Genomic DNA, 15,642 nt, shown 5'->3' on the forward strand with positions numbered 1-15,642 from the left:
TACCAGCAGCAGCCATGGAGCTGAAAAGTTAAGAGCTTAAAAGTGTAGAACTAACAGGGCCAAAAACATTAGAAGCAACAGAGGTTTGGAAAGTAAATTTCAGTTTCCAGCCATGGTGGAAACCAGAAGGCGAAGAAAAAAAGAAACAGAGACCTTCCAGGCCTCTTCAGTGGAAATGTTTAACTTATAAAGGTACATCTAGATGAAGAAGTATTAGAACTGCAGTAAACGGAACTCGCAGGAATGCAAAAGAATTTGGAAAGTGCTATGCCAGGCTTAAGTACTTTAATTATTTGATGGTGAGCTTTCTTTTTTTCTCCGAATTCCATGCCTTTGAAACTTCCTTTGTACTTTCATATTTTCTTACTATAAAATGTAATATTTTGTGCTTTGTAAACTGCTTTGTATATGGAAATAAATCTAGGCTTGATTAAAAGTGCTGTATTCAAGGCACACTTACACACATTACCACATTTAGCCAATTCAGAGTCACTGACATGTAACTGCAATGTGTGTGAATAAAAACAACATTGATGTGGGGAAGTTAAGCAAACTTCGCAAAGACAATGACCAAGTCAGGATTTAAATTCCATCTCCTGACTCTGTGACGATGCGGGTTCACTCCACACTCCCTCGGAGCCCTTGAACTCTTCACTGTCTGTAATGTTACCGATGAGCTCGGCAGTGGAGCAAGGGGATGGTGTAATAGTAATAGTGTAATCGAGATCGCATCCGGCGCCGCCGTGAGTGGCAGCCTTTTCAGCAGCTCCGTGTATGACTGTATATGTATGTGTACTTTTCTACTTTTATTTTTCTATTTTTATTTATTGATCCCTCTTGTGAATTTCCCATCGGGATTAATAAAGTATCTATCTATCTATCTATCTATCTATCTATCTATCTATCTATCTATCTATCTATCTATCTATCTATCTATCTATCTATCTATCTATCTATCTATCTATCTATCTAGTGGAAAGTGCTTTTATTAAAATCAACAAAACAACAATCAAAAAACAAAGTGTCCAAATAAAGAAGTGCAGTGCATTCAAAAAGTCATTAAATAAATAATCCATAAAACAAGTGTTGAAGTGGAGGTTAAAAACACCATAGAAAAAAAAATATCCTTTAAAACGACGACGAGGTTAAAACAATGCTGCAAGCAGTCCTTTAAAATAAAGCCCGGTGTCTTCTTTACCTGGCGGCTCTCCTGCTTCTCCTGTCGGGGCCCCGCAACAGGAGAGTCGCCCTCTCAACAGCTGACCTTACTACTGTCCGGTTGCCTTCTGTTCCCTGGCTCCATACGGCTACCTTATTGGACAGAGACTTGCATTCCTCAATGGCCAGGTCGCTCACACTGAGGCACACCTTCCCAAGACTCCTCGACTCCTGCTGCCTTCTCGGCCTTACGCGGCCAGCTGTCCTTCATCCCCGGTCACTCCAGCTCCTTGTTCGCTCAGCTGGAGTGACCGCTTCCTTCTGCCCCACCGAGTGTCGGCCAAATACCAATGCTAGGGCTCACTGTCCAGCTGCTTGCCTGCCTGCGAGCACACCGGTTCTCTCTTCATACTACTTCCTGCTCTCCTACAACCTCTGGCTCTTTTTCTTTTACTCTCTCCCCTTAGCCGCCTCACGCTTCTATTTATGAAGAAGATGTGGCAGCTGTGGCAAATCAACAGCCCTGGGAACAATCACGGATGCAGACAGTTTCTCACCTATGCACTTAGGTGAGAAACGGCCACATCACGAATCACCCCGGGAACCGCTTCAGCCACACAGCCACCACTCCCCCTCGCTAAGCCATGAGTGCGGAGATTATTTATTTAAAAAATGGCTCTCTTGACATGAGCTGTGGACCCACTATACCACAGACTCACAGATCCAGATCCAGTATTTCGGATTTCATTCCAAAGCCAACCACTACATAAAATGTGCATGCTTTTCCCATGTGTTATACTCTAGTTTACCCTTACATTCCACCAAAATGCTACATATGTTAACTCAAAATTGATACTGTAAGAGCCAATGTAGGTGCAAGTGGGTGATTGTGCCTTGTGATGGACTGGCAACTCATCCAGGATAGGTTACTCTCTTATTCCAGGTGCAGGAACCAGTTCTCTAAACTCTGTAATGAAAAAAAAAAAAACTGGCACAGAAAATTAATGCATTGGTTGATCTTGTCTAGATTTTATGATAGAACTATTTCCCCTCTAAAGCACATCTCCTCAGAATAACTACCTAATTGGTTAAGACCTTAAAGTAGCTTCAGCCATTAAGGTTTCAGGATCATCTGTTCAGGTGTTCACTCCATTTGTCAATAACTGTCATTGTTAGGTTGCAATTAATGGAGCAAACTCAACAGAGAGACAACAAATTAATAGAAAAATGAATAAATTTAAGCATTTAAAGCTATGTCGAAAATATGCGAGTGCACGCTGATAGCGCATTGCTGCACCCACCACATGCTGAACCACCTGGATTGGGACCCAAGTGCAGCTAGTGACACCTCAGCACCACACTGGAACAGTGTGAGGTTTTATTTTTATGGTGGCTGGTGTACTATTTCTTGTAAATGTAAATATCACACAACCATGCTTTTCTGAATGCAGAATAAAAGAAAAATACCCATCTAATTAAACAATGAAAATCAATTTAAAATCATTCATTTACTGTCCGATTTGTTAGAACAAAAATCTGCAGCATCAGTGGGTCCCAAAGACTGAATTTGAGAACAACTGCACTACTTAACCATTTCTATCTTTTGACTTTTTGGTATAAAAATGGAATTTCTTCACTTGAGTTTCAATCTTGTTTCTATTTAATAATTATAAACAGCTCTTCGATAACATGGTCATATAGTATACACAGTGGCCACTTTATTAGGTATACCTATTAAGTACTGGGTGGTACAGCCAGGATTCTTTGAGGCATGGATTCAACAAAGTGCTGGAAATATTACTTATGGATTTTTGTTCCATGTTGTCTGGACAACATAATGCAGTTTCTGCAGATTTTTCAGTCATCCTTACTGTTAGTCATCTGTTCCAACTCAACCCAAAGGATCTTTGGTAGATGGGGATATCGGGACTGTGCAGACAGTTGTCTTCACTGTTACATTTGTGGAACATACTTGAAAAAATGAGTTCTTTGTGACATGGTGCATTACCCACTGAAAGAATCAAACTGAAAAAATGACCATGTCCATAAACTAATGCATACAGAAAGCAGTAATGCTTCCAAAGGATGCTCAGTTGGTATTAGAATTCCTAAAGTGTGCCAAGAAAACATTCCCCACATCATTAAGCTCATCAGTTTTATACTGATGGCACAAGTCATTTTGCTGATAATGTCAAAGTGTGACGCTGCAAACAGTATGTCACAGCAGAAATCAATATTCATCAGACCAGATGACAATTTTTCAGTTTTCAGTTATCTGATTTCGGGGATCACATAATCAGCGTACTCTTATCTTCCACTTATTATTTGATCAAATAGGTACCCACATTGGTCTCATGCTGCTGTAGCCATTCACAGTCTGATGAGATGTTCTTCTGTTTTAAAGAGATGTTGAGTATTTGCGGCCTTTCTGTTAACTTGAAGAAGTCAGGCTATTTGACCCCTTTCATTAACAAGATGTTCTCCCTCAGAGAATGGCCATTCACAGAATGATTTTATTTATCACCCCATGCTCCACAAACTGTACAGACTGTAGTGCATGAAAATCCCAGCAGGACAACTGTTTCTGAGATGATGAAACTATTTTATATGTATAAAATGAAACTATTTTTTATATATATGACTATATATATAAACTGCTCAAAAAAAAATTAAAGGAACACTTTGAAAACACGTCAGATCTGAATGGGAAAAAAAATCATGCTGGATATTTCTACTGATATGGACTGGGTAATGTGTTAGGAATGAAAGGATGCCACATTGTTTGATGGAAATGAAGATTACCAACCTAGTGGGCTGAATTCAAAGACACCCTGAAAATCAAAGTGAAAAAATGATGTGGCATGTGAGCTGAAATTTCATTGCAGGAACTCCAAATCGTACACAGTAGTTTATATGGCCCCCATGTGCTTGTATGCATGCCTGACAATGTCAGGGCATGCTCCTAATGAGATGACGGATGGTGTCCTGGGGGATCTCCTCCCAGATCTGGACCAGGGCATCACTGAGCTCCTGGACAGTCTGATATACAACCTGCCAGTGTCGGATGGACAGAAACATAATGTCCCAGAGGTGTTCTATTGGATTTAGGTCAGGTGAGCATGGTGAACAGTCAATGGTATCAATTCCTTCATTCTCTAGGAACCGCCTGCATTCTCTTGCCACATGAGGCCGGGCATTGTTGTGCACCAGGAGGAACCCAGGACCAACTGCACCAGCATAGGGTCTGACAATGGGTCCAAGGATTTCATCCCAATACCTAATGACAGTCAAGGTGCAGTTGTCTAGTCTGTAAAGGTCTGTGTGTCGCTTCATTGATATGCCTCACCAGACCATCACTGACCCACAACAAAACTGGTCATGCTGAACAATGTTACAGACAGCATAACATTCTCCATAGCTTCTCCAGACCCTTTCACGTCTGTCACATGTGCTCAGGGTGAACCTGCTCTCATCTGTGAAAAACACAGGGTGTCAGTGGTGGACCTGCCAATTCTGGTATTCTATGGCAAATACGAATCGAGCACAGGGCCCACTAGAGGACGTCGGGCCCTCAGGCCACCCTCATGAAGTCTTTTTCTGATTGTTTGGTCAGAGACATTCACACCAGTGGTCTGCTGGAGGTCATTTTGTAGGGCTCTGGCAGTGTTCATCCTGTTCTTCCTTACCCAAAGGAGCAGATACCGGTCCTGCTGATGGGTTAAAGACCTTCTATGGCCCTGTCCAGCTCTCCTAGAGTAACTGTCTGTCTCCTGGAATCTCCTCCATGCCCTTGAGACTGTGTTGGGTGACACAGCAAACCTTCTGGCAATGGCATATATTAATGTGCCATCCTGGAGAGGTTGGACTACCTATGCAGCCTCTGTAGGGTCCAGGTGTCGCCTCATGCTACCAGTAGTGACACTGGTCATAGCCAAATGCAAAACTAGTGAAAAAACAGATGAGGAGGGAAAACTGTCAATGGCCACCAGCTTTTAAACCATTCCTGTCTTGGGGGTCATCTCATTGTTGCCCCTCTAGTGTACCTGTTGTTTATTTCATTAACACCAAAGCAGCTGAAACTGACTAACAACCCCCTTTGCTACTTAACTGACCAATATCCCAGAAGTTTCATTGATTTGATGCTATACTCTGATTAAAAAGTGTTCCTTTAATTTTTTTGAGCAATGTATATATATATATATATATATATATATATATATATTGTGGGATACGGACGGCCTTTCATCCCGGCCAATACCCCCGGGCCGCCAGATGGAGCTCTCCCTGCAGCATGGAGGTGCCCCGGATACCAGCAGGGAATCATGGACGATGGAGTTTTCCTTTACATCCCTGCTGGATACCGAAGGGGCCAACAGAGGACAATGCAGGGAGATTCAGAGAGTCGTTTGTGCCCTATATCCCGGAAGTATGTCTTAGTCACAGCGACAAGGGAGATGACGTACTTCCAGGATGAAGGAGAGGACTTTTTATCTGACCCGGAAGTGATAAGGAGTCACATGGACTGAAGGCTGGGAAACACTTCCGGGTCAAGGACTATAAAAGACTCTGAGAAACACCAGAGCTTTGAGCTGAGCTGGGTGGAAGGGTGGCAATGCGTCTGGGAGAGTGGAGGATTGATTGATTATTGTAGAATTGTTATTGTTTATGAGTATAGTGGAGTGGAGGGTGCTTGGTGCACGTATTTGTCCTAATAAAAATAATTATTGGACTTTTACCTGGTGTCTGGCTTTTGATCCGAGGGTTCAAGGGAGCGATAGCGCCCCCTATCTGTCACAATTTATATATATACATATATATTGTGGACGCTAGGGGTCGCTGTTGCCCCGTGAAACCCCACAGACAGACGTCCAGGATGCACATTTAAAAGCACCAAGAAGAATTTTAATATTTTCTTCAAATAAAGTGCACAAAACACCACGCTCTCCACAATTACACAATATCAATAATTAATACAATAACAATAATCCTCCACTCCCAGCAGCTTCGTTACCCAACCACCCAACTCCAGCTCTCTCATTGCTGGGTCTCCAACAGGCCTTTTTATATTCCTTGACCCGAAAGTGCTCCTTCTCTTTTTCCGGGTCAAACACCACATCATCAGTCCTCAAATATCCCAGAATTACTGTGGGCTTCCGTCCTCGTGTCTCCGAAGTACTTCCGGGTTGTAGGAAACATAAGAGTCCCCAGGTCCTTTAGGAGCTCCCCCTGGCAGCACCCACGGCACCCAACAGGGCTGAGAAAATGGACTCCACGTCCCATGATGCCCTGCGGGAATCCGCAGTACATTTACCGTCCAGGGGAGCTGCCACCTAGTGTCCTACCCTCATCCATTCTTCCCATCCTGGGACATCCCAACTGGATTGAGCTGCCGGCCGACTTTGACAATATATATATATATACAGTATCTCACAAAAGTGCCATGCCATGTTGAACTTCCAGTGACCAGTATGAGAGAGTGTGAAAACGATAACACCAAATTTATCACACCTGCTCCCCATTCACACCTGAGAGCTTGTAACACCAATGAGTTACATGACACCAGGGAGGGAAAATGGCTAATTGGGCACAATTTGGACATTTTCACTTAGGGGTGTACTCACTTTTGTTGCCAGTGGTTTAGACATTAATGGCTGTGTGTTGAGTTATTTTGAGGGGACAGCAAATTTACACTGTTATACAAGCGGTACACTGACTACTTTACATTGTATCAAAGTGTCATATCTTCAGTGTTGTCCCATGAAAAGATATAATAAAATATTTACAAAAATGTGAGGGGTATACTCACTTTTGTGAGATACTGTATATGTAACCGACTGCAACCCACCTTTCCCTGCGTTGTGTAAATGATTGTCGCATAGGCACGTTGGGTTATAACACAAGCTTTTATTTTCCTCTTCCAGAAAATCTTTTCAAAACAAAAGGAAAGAAATAGACAGAGCGTCACATAAACGTCTTCTCCCCTCTGCCCCAACAGCGTCCACCGCCCTTCTCGTGTTTATTTATACAAACATATTACATATAAAACTATTTACAAAAAAATGAATCCAATTTTCCAAAGAGAACTATTTATAATATACATGGCTTTATACAAAAAAAATCCTAATTTTATAATTATATATTCTTAACAAATGAAAATAAAAGAAAATATATATATAGCATACCTTTTCAAAACAAAAGGAAAGAAATAGACAGAGCGTCACATAAACGTCTTCTCCCCTCTGCCTATTAAATAATATATTAAATCGATTATAAAATATTAACACAAAGTAAATGAAATAAAAAAATCGGGAAAGAAACTGAAACCACAACCTACCCCTACAGTGTCCACCGTGCTTCTGGTGTTAGAGCCAAAAATGTGGTGCATGCAGGTTGTGAGGTGTGACGCTAATTAACGCCCGTACTACAACAGATTATATTGTTGTTATACTATTAACTATTTACAGGGATCAACTCATTAGGGGAAGTTCATAACAAAAAAAAGTAAAATAAAATTATAAATAACATTTTACACTTTGCTACATGCTCCTCCCTGAACTTCACCAAAATAGTCAGCCACTAACAGCTGACTACCTCAATATATCCACAGTGTACGACATATGTGTTACCCACTACACTGGGAAAGTGACTAAAGAAGGTTGCACAACCCTTCTCAAGTACACTTGCACTGGGGGTGCCCCATACACCCTCTCATCTATTTGACAACATTCCTTCTCAACTTAACAATACTCGTAACATTATCATCTGTCACTAAAGCAGCATTTAATCATTTATTTTTTCCAAAGGTTACCGTCAACACGAACATCTTCTGCTGACCAAAAATCTATGCAAACTAATTCTAAAGGGCTGGCGGTTCTGATGCTTTCAAGAGGGGCTCTACCCTCCGGTTCTGGTGTCTTGCTTACTACGCAGTGTTTGCAGGACTTAACATAGTCCCTGACAACGCGCTCCATATTTGCCCAAAAGAATCTCTGTCTTGTCAGGTATAGGGTTCTATATTGTCCTTGATGTCCAGCTTCATCATGCACTCCCTGCAGAGCTTGTTTCACCAGTGAGGCGGGGACAACATACTGATGAAGTCTCTTTCCAGTCAAAGGATGTTTAATCACTTCATACAATATCCCATCTAGCAACTTGGGTTTTTCCCACTGTCTTAATACCTTCTGAACCTCAAACATCTCCTTCACTCTCTCTCTCCTGGATGGTCTCCTTTCCCGGGCCATATAATAAAAAACCCTTGATAAAACATTATTTTCCTATTGTCTATCCTGGAGTTCCTTCAGAGAGAATACAGGCAGAGCACACTGTCCCGGTGGGATCAACTGCTGAACATCTTGGACAAGCCAAGAGGATGCTCTCCCTCTTGTTCCCTCATCCCACTCAACCTGACCATCTAGCACTGCAGTGACTTCCTCGTTATTAAGTGAATAGTGTCTCTCTTCCGAAACAAACTCCACTTGTTGTATTTGTTGACGGTTGGTGCTCAGATGGAAAATATTCTGTACAGCATTATCTTTAACCAGTTGTGCTTCATCAAGCAAAGCCCCATAAGGTTCAGTCAGAAGCCTCTGACTAACTCTGGCTTTTACAAACGGTTGTCTACTCAGAGCATCTGCAAGTACATTCTTGGGGCCTGGAATATACTGAATGCCAAAATTATATGGCGCTAACTTGGACACCCAACGTTGTTCACAAGCATCTAGCTTGGGTTTGGTGAGAATATAAGTCAATGGGTTGTTATCTGTCCAAACAGTAAAAGGATGACCCTTAAGCCAATGGCTAAATTTATCACAGACCGCCCATTTCAATGCTAGAAATTCCAATCGATGGGCAGGGTATTTCGTCTGCGCACGAGTCAATGCTTTGCTTGCAAAAGCAATGGGACGCGCCTTACTTCCCCCCTCAGAAACCTGAGAAAGTACTGCTCCCAATCCATCGAGTGAAGCATCAGTTGAGAGAATAAAAGGGCGGCCAAAATCAGGGTGAGCCAACACTACTGAATTCAGCAGGGCATCCTTGAGACCACTAAATGCTCTGCTATGCTCTGGAGTCCAATCATTTCGGCTAAGTTTCTTAAAAACAGCTGCGCCCCTAGATTTACCCTTTTTAACTGTTAACATTGCTGTCAAGGCAAAAAGTGGCTTAGCCACACTGGAGCAATTTTGTATGAACGTCTGGTAGTACATTACCATGCCAAGAAAGGATTTTATTTTCTTTGCTGAGGGGGTGATCCCATCTTTTGACATAAGGTCTGATTCAGTCAGAGCAGCAATAGCTTGCACCTTTTCTGGGTCAGTGGCAACTCCACTTTCACTGACAACGTGGCCTAAAAACCTAATACTACGCCGAAGGAAATGACATTTTCTTGGGGCCAATTTTAGGCCGTGCTCACTTAGCCTATTAAAAACCATTTCAAGTCTTTTGATGGCTTCTGCCTCATTGGGGACAAAAATCAGCACATCATCAAGGTAACACAACAATGTCAAAAAATTCTGGTCACCAAAAATATTCACTATCAGGCGCATAAAACTGGCTGGACTGTTACACAAACCTTGAGGCATTCTGTTGAATTCGTGGAGACCCACTGGAGTTGTAAAAGCAGTTAATTTCTTATCCTCTTCATGCATTGGAATATTATAAAACCCAGATGGCAAATCCATTGTACTGAACATAGCATTACCTCCCAGGGCAGCTAAACAGTCAGCCTGGTGCGGAACAGGATGTGCGTCTTTTACTGTGCGTGCATTCAACCACCGGGTAGTCAACATAGACACGCAAGTCGCCATTCTTTTTCCCCAAACAAGAACGAGAGGGGAAGCCCACTCACTAGAAGACTTCCGAATGATGTCTTTCTTTTCCATTTCAGACAGGACCTCCCTTAACTTCTGATACTGCCCTGGGGGAACACGACGATAGGGTAACCGGAAAGGACGGCTATCTGTCAGAAAAATGCGATGAACAAAGTCTTTGACCTTGCCACAGTCCAACTTATCCTTGGAAAATATGTGTTCATACCTCTTCACAAGGTTTACCAATTGACTCCTCCAATAAGTCGATACCTTGCATGCATTTACATTGACACCATCCATCCCTAGGCTGTTCAAATCATCCTGCAAACTGGAGGGTAAAGAGGCACTAGCAGTACTGGCTGCATTGCTCAAAACGTCATGTGTTTTGGCCCCTAGCTCTTTAACAGTGTCACAACTCAGCCTCTGGTCAAAATCTTCCATTGCCACACATGGTAATACATCAGCAATCCTTGTATTTTTCCTGAGTGTCACAGGCTTATCACTCAGATTCACAATCTTCACTGGGACCCATCGATCGCCACTCATTGAAGCTACTACTCTTCCTACTAAGATGGTTTTCCAGTGTGACTGACATTTTGGTGGTTCTATCAGTATAGCACTTCCACTGGAAATGGGTATGTGCGTAGAAAGCCTTCCCCATACTATATTTACTGGGCATTAGTGTAACAGCACTAGTTAATTTTGCAGTTCCTTTTACATCCGGAATTTTGTCACCTCTCCATCTGGTTATGCCAGACAGCATTCTCAAAAACTGTTCAATATTAGCTTCATCAGCGGAGTCAGGAGTGTTCATTACTTTCCAATAATTTGGATATTGTTTGAACTGACTCGACAGATGCTTTATTACATTAGTACCCAGTATTAACTGGTCACGTTGACCGGGCACCACCAAGACAGGGACACTCATCACTTGGTCATAGGTGTTAAGCTCCAGTTCATAAATGCACTTCGGACGCACCTGTATCCCACCACATCCCACTAAGATAATATCTGTCGGTGTCTGAACAACCTCTGGCAACAAACTTCCTTCTGCAAGCTTCTTTTTTGCATCCTCACTCATCGTGCACGCCATTGAACCAATATCCAGTAAAGCCAATAACGGAACTCGACTATTTACTTTCACATCCGTGTAGAACAGACTGTCTGCTCTCTCCAATTTATGCACATTCTGGCATATGACCAGACCTCCCTTTGGAGCCAACCTGCTACTCTCCTCGTAAACGGAAGCCAAATCTTCTTCAAGATTGAGGGTCTGACTTAGTAAGCTCACACTCCCCCCCCCCCCCCCCCCCCCCCCCCAAATGCGAGCAATTTAGTTTCCCTGGTCAGTCACCTGAGCATCTGGGTGAACAGTATGTGGATGTACTTTTGTACAGTCCCTCTTCTGGTGACCAGTCTCCAAACAAACAAAGCACCTTCTTTCCCTCAGGCAATGTTCACGCATATGGTGTGTCTTATCACCACATATTTTACAGGAAGCCCGAGCCACCCACTGAATTGGCTGCTGAGGAGGAATGGCCGTCAGTGCCAAAACTTTCTCAAACATGTCTAGAACTTGCTCCAATGCTCCCACCTCTTGATTATTGTGCACATCTACCTTCATCTGTCTGACGACTTCCGGCACGCTTGTTGCTCCATAATCACATTTCTCTACTGCAAAATTATTAATAGCAGTAACAGCCGCTGGTGTCCTACCAACCTTGCTTGTCTTAACAGATCTCTTCCTTGCCCAGTGCTCCCTCTGATGCTCATCAATAGCCTCCTGAACCTCTGCGGCTGACCATTTACTAATTTGTTTACATTTAAAAACACTGGCAAGATCAGAATCTGGGCAATTGCTTATGAATATCATGGCAATCTCTGTAGACATGTGTTCCATCTTTGCATCTTTCTTCCTTAAGTGTTTGTCAGCCCGCTCAGCAACAGTGTTCAGCCGAACCCAATAATCTACAGGACTCTCATCATCCTTTGGCTGTGTGGCATAAAAATCTGCTACTGGGGAGCAAGACACTGGACTCTCGCTAAAATATCTCCTCAATATTTCATATATTACTTCGGGGTGCAAAACACTATTTAGGGTCATACTACTCTTCAGTCCAACTTTGACAATATTTCTTGCTCGCCCCAAGAGATAGCTCAGCACCTCGTCCGCTTGTTCTGGGACAGAGACTCCCTTATTACGTAGATACACTTCCATAATGTCTATCCATTCTTGCACTGTGTTTGACTGATTCATCTCCTCTGAACACTGGTGGTTCCTTCCTGTCTGGCTTTACTACAACATTTAGTTTGGACAGATCGAGAGTATTAGACAGGGGATCAGGTCGGCTAGCAGATGGAAGAGTCATGAAACTGTCTGGCGTGTCAAGAATCCTACTAGCCAATAACCGACTGGCAACAGAATCACCAATCTGAGTGCCTAGCTCTCCTATAATATCACGTAACTGCTGCAAAGTATCAGGGGCACTATCGGTAGGGGTTGAGAACCTTGGCTTCACAGAAGGTCTGTCACTTGCCTCCATGGTGTCCGAATGCTCTCTATAAATTGACTGTCTAACCTGCCCTCCTGTAATCTCCTTTGCATGCAATAAGCCTTGAACCCTCCCCACTACTGGGGTCACATCTATAAAATTCAGTCCACGCCCCCGCTAGCCATATTACAATAGCTAATACACGAAGAGTAAAGAAAATATGTATAGGACTGACTATAAATACACAATTTACAGAACAAGTATTAGTATATAATTAAACAATTCTTAACATTATATCTATATGTAAAAACTGTAACCAATAACCAATGAAGTGTCCTTTAACGTCGTTAGCTCTCACATAAACTGATTCCTCCAGCTCACAGAGAGGACATCTCAGTCTTCACGGCACTTGCTTGACCCCGGCGATTGGCAGCAGCTGACCTGATGGATCCCGGTCATGGCACCATTTCTGTAACCGACTGCAACCTACCTTTCCCTGCTTTGTGTAAATGATTGTCGTGTAGGCTTGTTGGGTTATAACACAAGCTTTTATTTTCCTGTTCCAGAAAATCTTTACAAAACAAAAGGAAAGAAATAGACAGAGCGTCACATAAACGTCTTCTCCCCTCTGCCCCTACAGCGTCCACCGTGCTTCTCGTGTTTATTTATACAAACATATTACATATAAAACTATTTACAAAAAAAAATGAATCCAATTTTCCAAAGAGAACTATTTACAATACACATAGCTTTATACAAAAAAAAAATCCTAATTTTATAATTATATATTCTTAACAAAAGAAAATATATATACTGTATAGCATACCTTTTCAAAAAAAAAAGGAAAGAAATAGACAGAGCGTCACATAAACGTCTTCTCCCCTCTGCCTATTAAATAATAAATTAAATCAATTATAAATTAGTAACACAAAGTAAATGAAATAAAAAAATCGGGAAAGAAACTGAAACCACAACCTACTCCCACAGCGTCCACAGCGCACGTGGTGCATGCAGGTTGTGAGGTGTGACGCTAATTAACGCCCGTACTACAACAGATTATATTGTTGTTATACTATTAACTATTTACAGAGATCAACTCTTTTGGGGAAGTTCATAACAAAACAAAAAAAAAATAGAATAAAATTATAAATAACATTTTACACTTTGCTACATATATACAAAATCACTAAAATCATACATCTTGCATAATAGTCAAACAACAGCTAGCTATACTGTATACACAGTGATTTGGGATTTTTGAACAAGTATATCTAGATAGATAGATAGATAGATAGATAGATAGATAGATAGATAGATAGATAGATAGATAGATAGATAGATAGATAGATAGATAGATAGATAGATAGATACTTTATTAATCCCAATGGGAAATTCACATTCTTCAGCAGCAGCATACTGATACAATAAATAATATTAAATTAAAGAATGATAATAATACAGGTGAAAAAAACAGACAAGAACTATGTATAATGTTAAATATTAACGTTTACCCCCCCTGGTGGAATTAAAGAGTCGCATAGTTTGGGGGAGGAACGATCTCCTCAATCTGTCTGTGGAGCAGGACAGTGACAGCAGTCTGTCACTGAAGCTGCTCTTCTGTCTGGAGATGACATTATTTAGTGGATGCAGTGGATTCTCCATAATTGATAGGAGCCTGCTGAGCGCCCTTCGCTCTGCCACAGATGTTAAACTGTCCAGCTCCATGCCAACAATAGAGCCTGCCTTCCTCACCAGTTTGTCCAGGCGTGAGGCGTCTTTCCTCTTAATGCTGCCTCCCCAGCACACCACTGCGTAGAAGAGGGCGCTCGCCACAACTGTTTGATAGAACATCTGCAGCATCTTATTGCAGATGTTGAAGGAAGCCAGCCTTCTAAGGAAGTATAACCGGCTTTGTCCTTTCTTGCACAGCGCATCAGTATTGGCAGTCCAGTCTAATTTATCATCCAGCTGCACTCCCAGATATTTATAGGTCTGCACCATCTGCACACAGTCACCTTTGATGATCACTGGGTCTATGAGGGGTCTGGGCCTAATAAAGTCTAATAAAGTGTCCAGTGACTCTATGCACTGCACTCATCCCTAATATAGAAGTGGACTTAATGGTAACAAAGTCAAAGTAGATTAAATAGTTTGAAGAAAATTTGCCATGAGCTAATAGCAGATTCCTTGTCATTTAAGGCAACATGATTAAAATCTGATTTGTGTTTAGAGCCAAGTAAAATCATAGAAATAACAGGTGATCCTACTTGCACTCTGCTGTCTGCAAAGATTCTAGAGTGTAGGTAGGGGAATAAACATGTTGTTGGGATGGGAAGGAGACATTAATTACTATCCTTATCTCAGAACTACAGATTGTCAGCTGTCACCTACTGTATCATTAAATGAAAAAATGGATAGTTTTTCTGCTTTTTAAGAGTTAAAAGTAGTTCCCCTGGCTGCTATACTACCGTCACTACTTATCAGAATCTCCATTACCTGCCTTCTTCAAATGAAAATGAAGTGCTGAAATCGGTCCTGGGGCACTAAACTTATAATAACTTTATATTGCTAAAAGTTCATGCTGTGCCCACCCCAAGCAGTGCCTTTTATGGAATTCTAGCTCACCAACTTGTAATTCCTGCAGAGAGAAAAAAATTGTAACTGAGGTAAATAAAATACTTCTTTAGTCATAAAAGATGTCTGGCATGATAGCTGAAAGCTGGTTATTTTGTCATTAGAATTTTGACACATTTTACCTTGCAACAGATGTCAGTCTGCTCACAGTTTATTAAATTTACAGTACAGTAACAAGTATGTGGAAATTTGGAACAATGTTGTCAACCTTGTTACTGTTTTTGATTGTCTGCATTGTCTTCCACACCCCACTAGTTAGGAAATTTTTGATTGCTTTAGAAATGTTCTAGTAGGTCTGTTGAGTATTATGAAACCATTAATATTTGTTTCATGATATGTATTTTACTTTTGGTATGCAGTAAGAGGAACGTCTGCATGTATTCTCTTAATTTATATGCTTATTTATTTTTACAGAAAATAAAATACTGTGGGTGCTCCTTCCAGTATTTGTTGTCATGTTGGTGGCAGCCATAGTATTTGTGAAGTTCAAGTGCATGAAGACACACACAGAATGTCCAGGTAAAAAAGAAAAATAATTTTCCTTTGTTCAT

The 15,642-nt window shown here is 41.6% G+C and overlaps 1 protein-coding gene across 2 annotated transcripts in view; it reads left to right on the forward strand.

The window, feature by feature from the left end:
• The window catches only part of LOC114654560 (uncharacterized), a 166,965-nt gene that overhangs the window by 131,251 nt on the left and 20,072 nt on the right, over positions 1 to 15,642 (forward strand). For both annotated transcript variants that reach the window (XM_028805176.2, XM_051929963.1), the window contains one exon: positions 15,506 to 15,610. In XM_028805176.2, the coding sequence (XP_028661009.2) occupies positions 15,506 to 15,610 (105 nt within the window). The remainder of the gene's footprint in view (positions 1 to 15,505; positions 15,611 to 15,642) is intronic.

The sequence above is a fragment of the Erpetoichthys calabaricus genome, chromosome 7 (assembly GCF_900747795.2).
Source record: "Erpetoichthys calabaricus chromosome 7, fErpCal1.3, whole genome shotgun sequence".
NCBI classification, from domain to species: domain Eukaryota; kingdom Metazoa; phylum Chordata; class Cladistia; order Polypteriformes; family Polypteridae; genus Erpetoichthys; species Erpetoichthys calabaricus.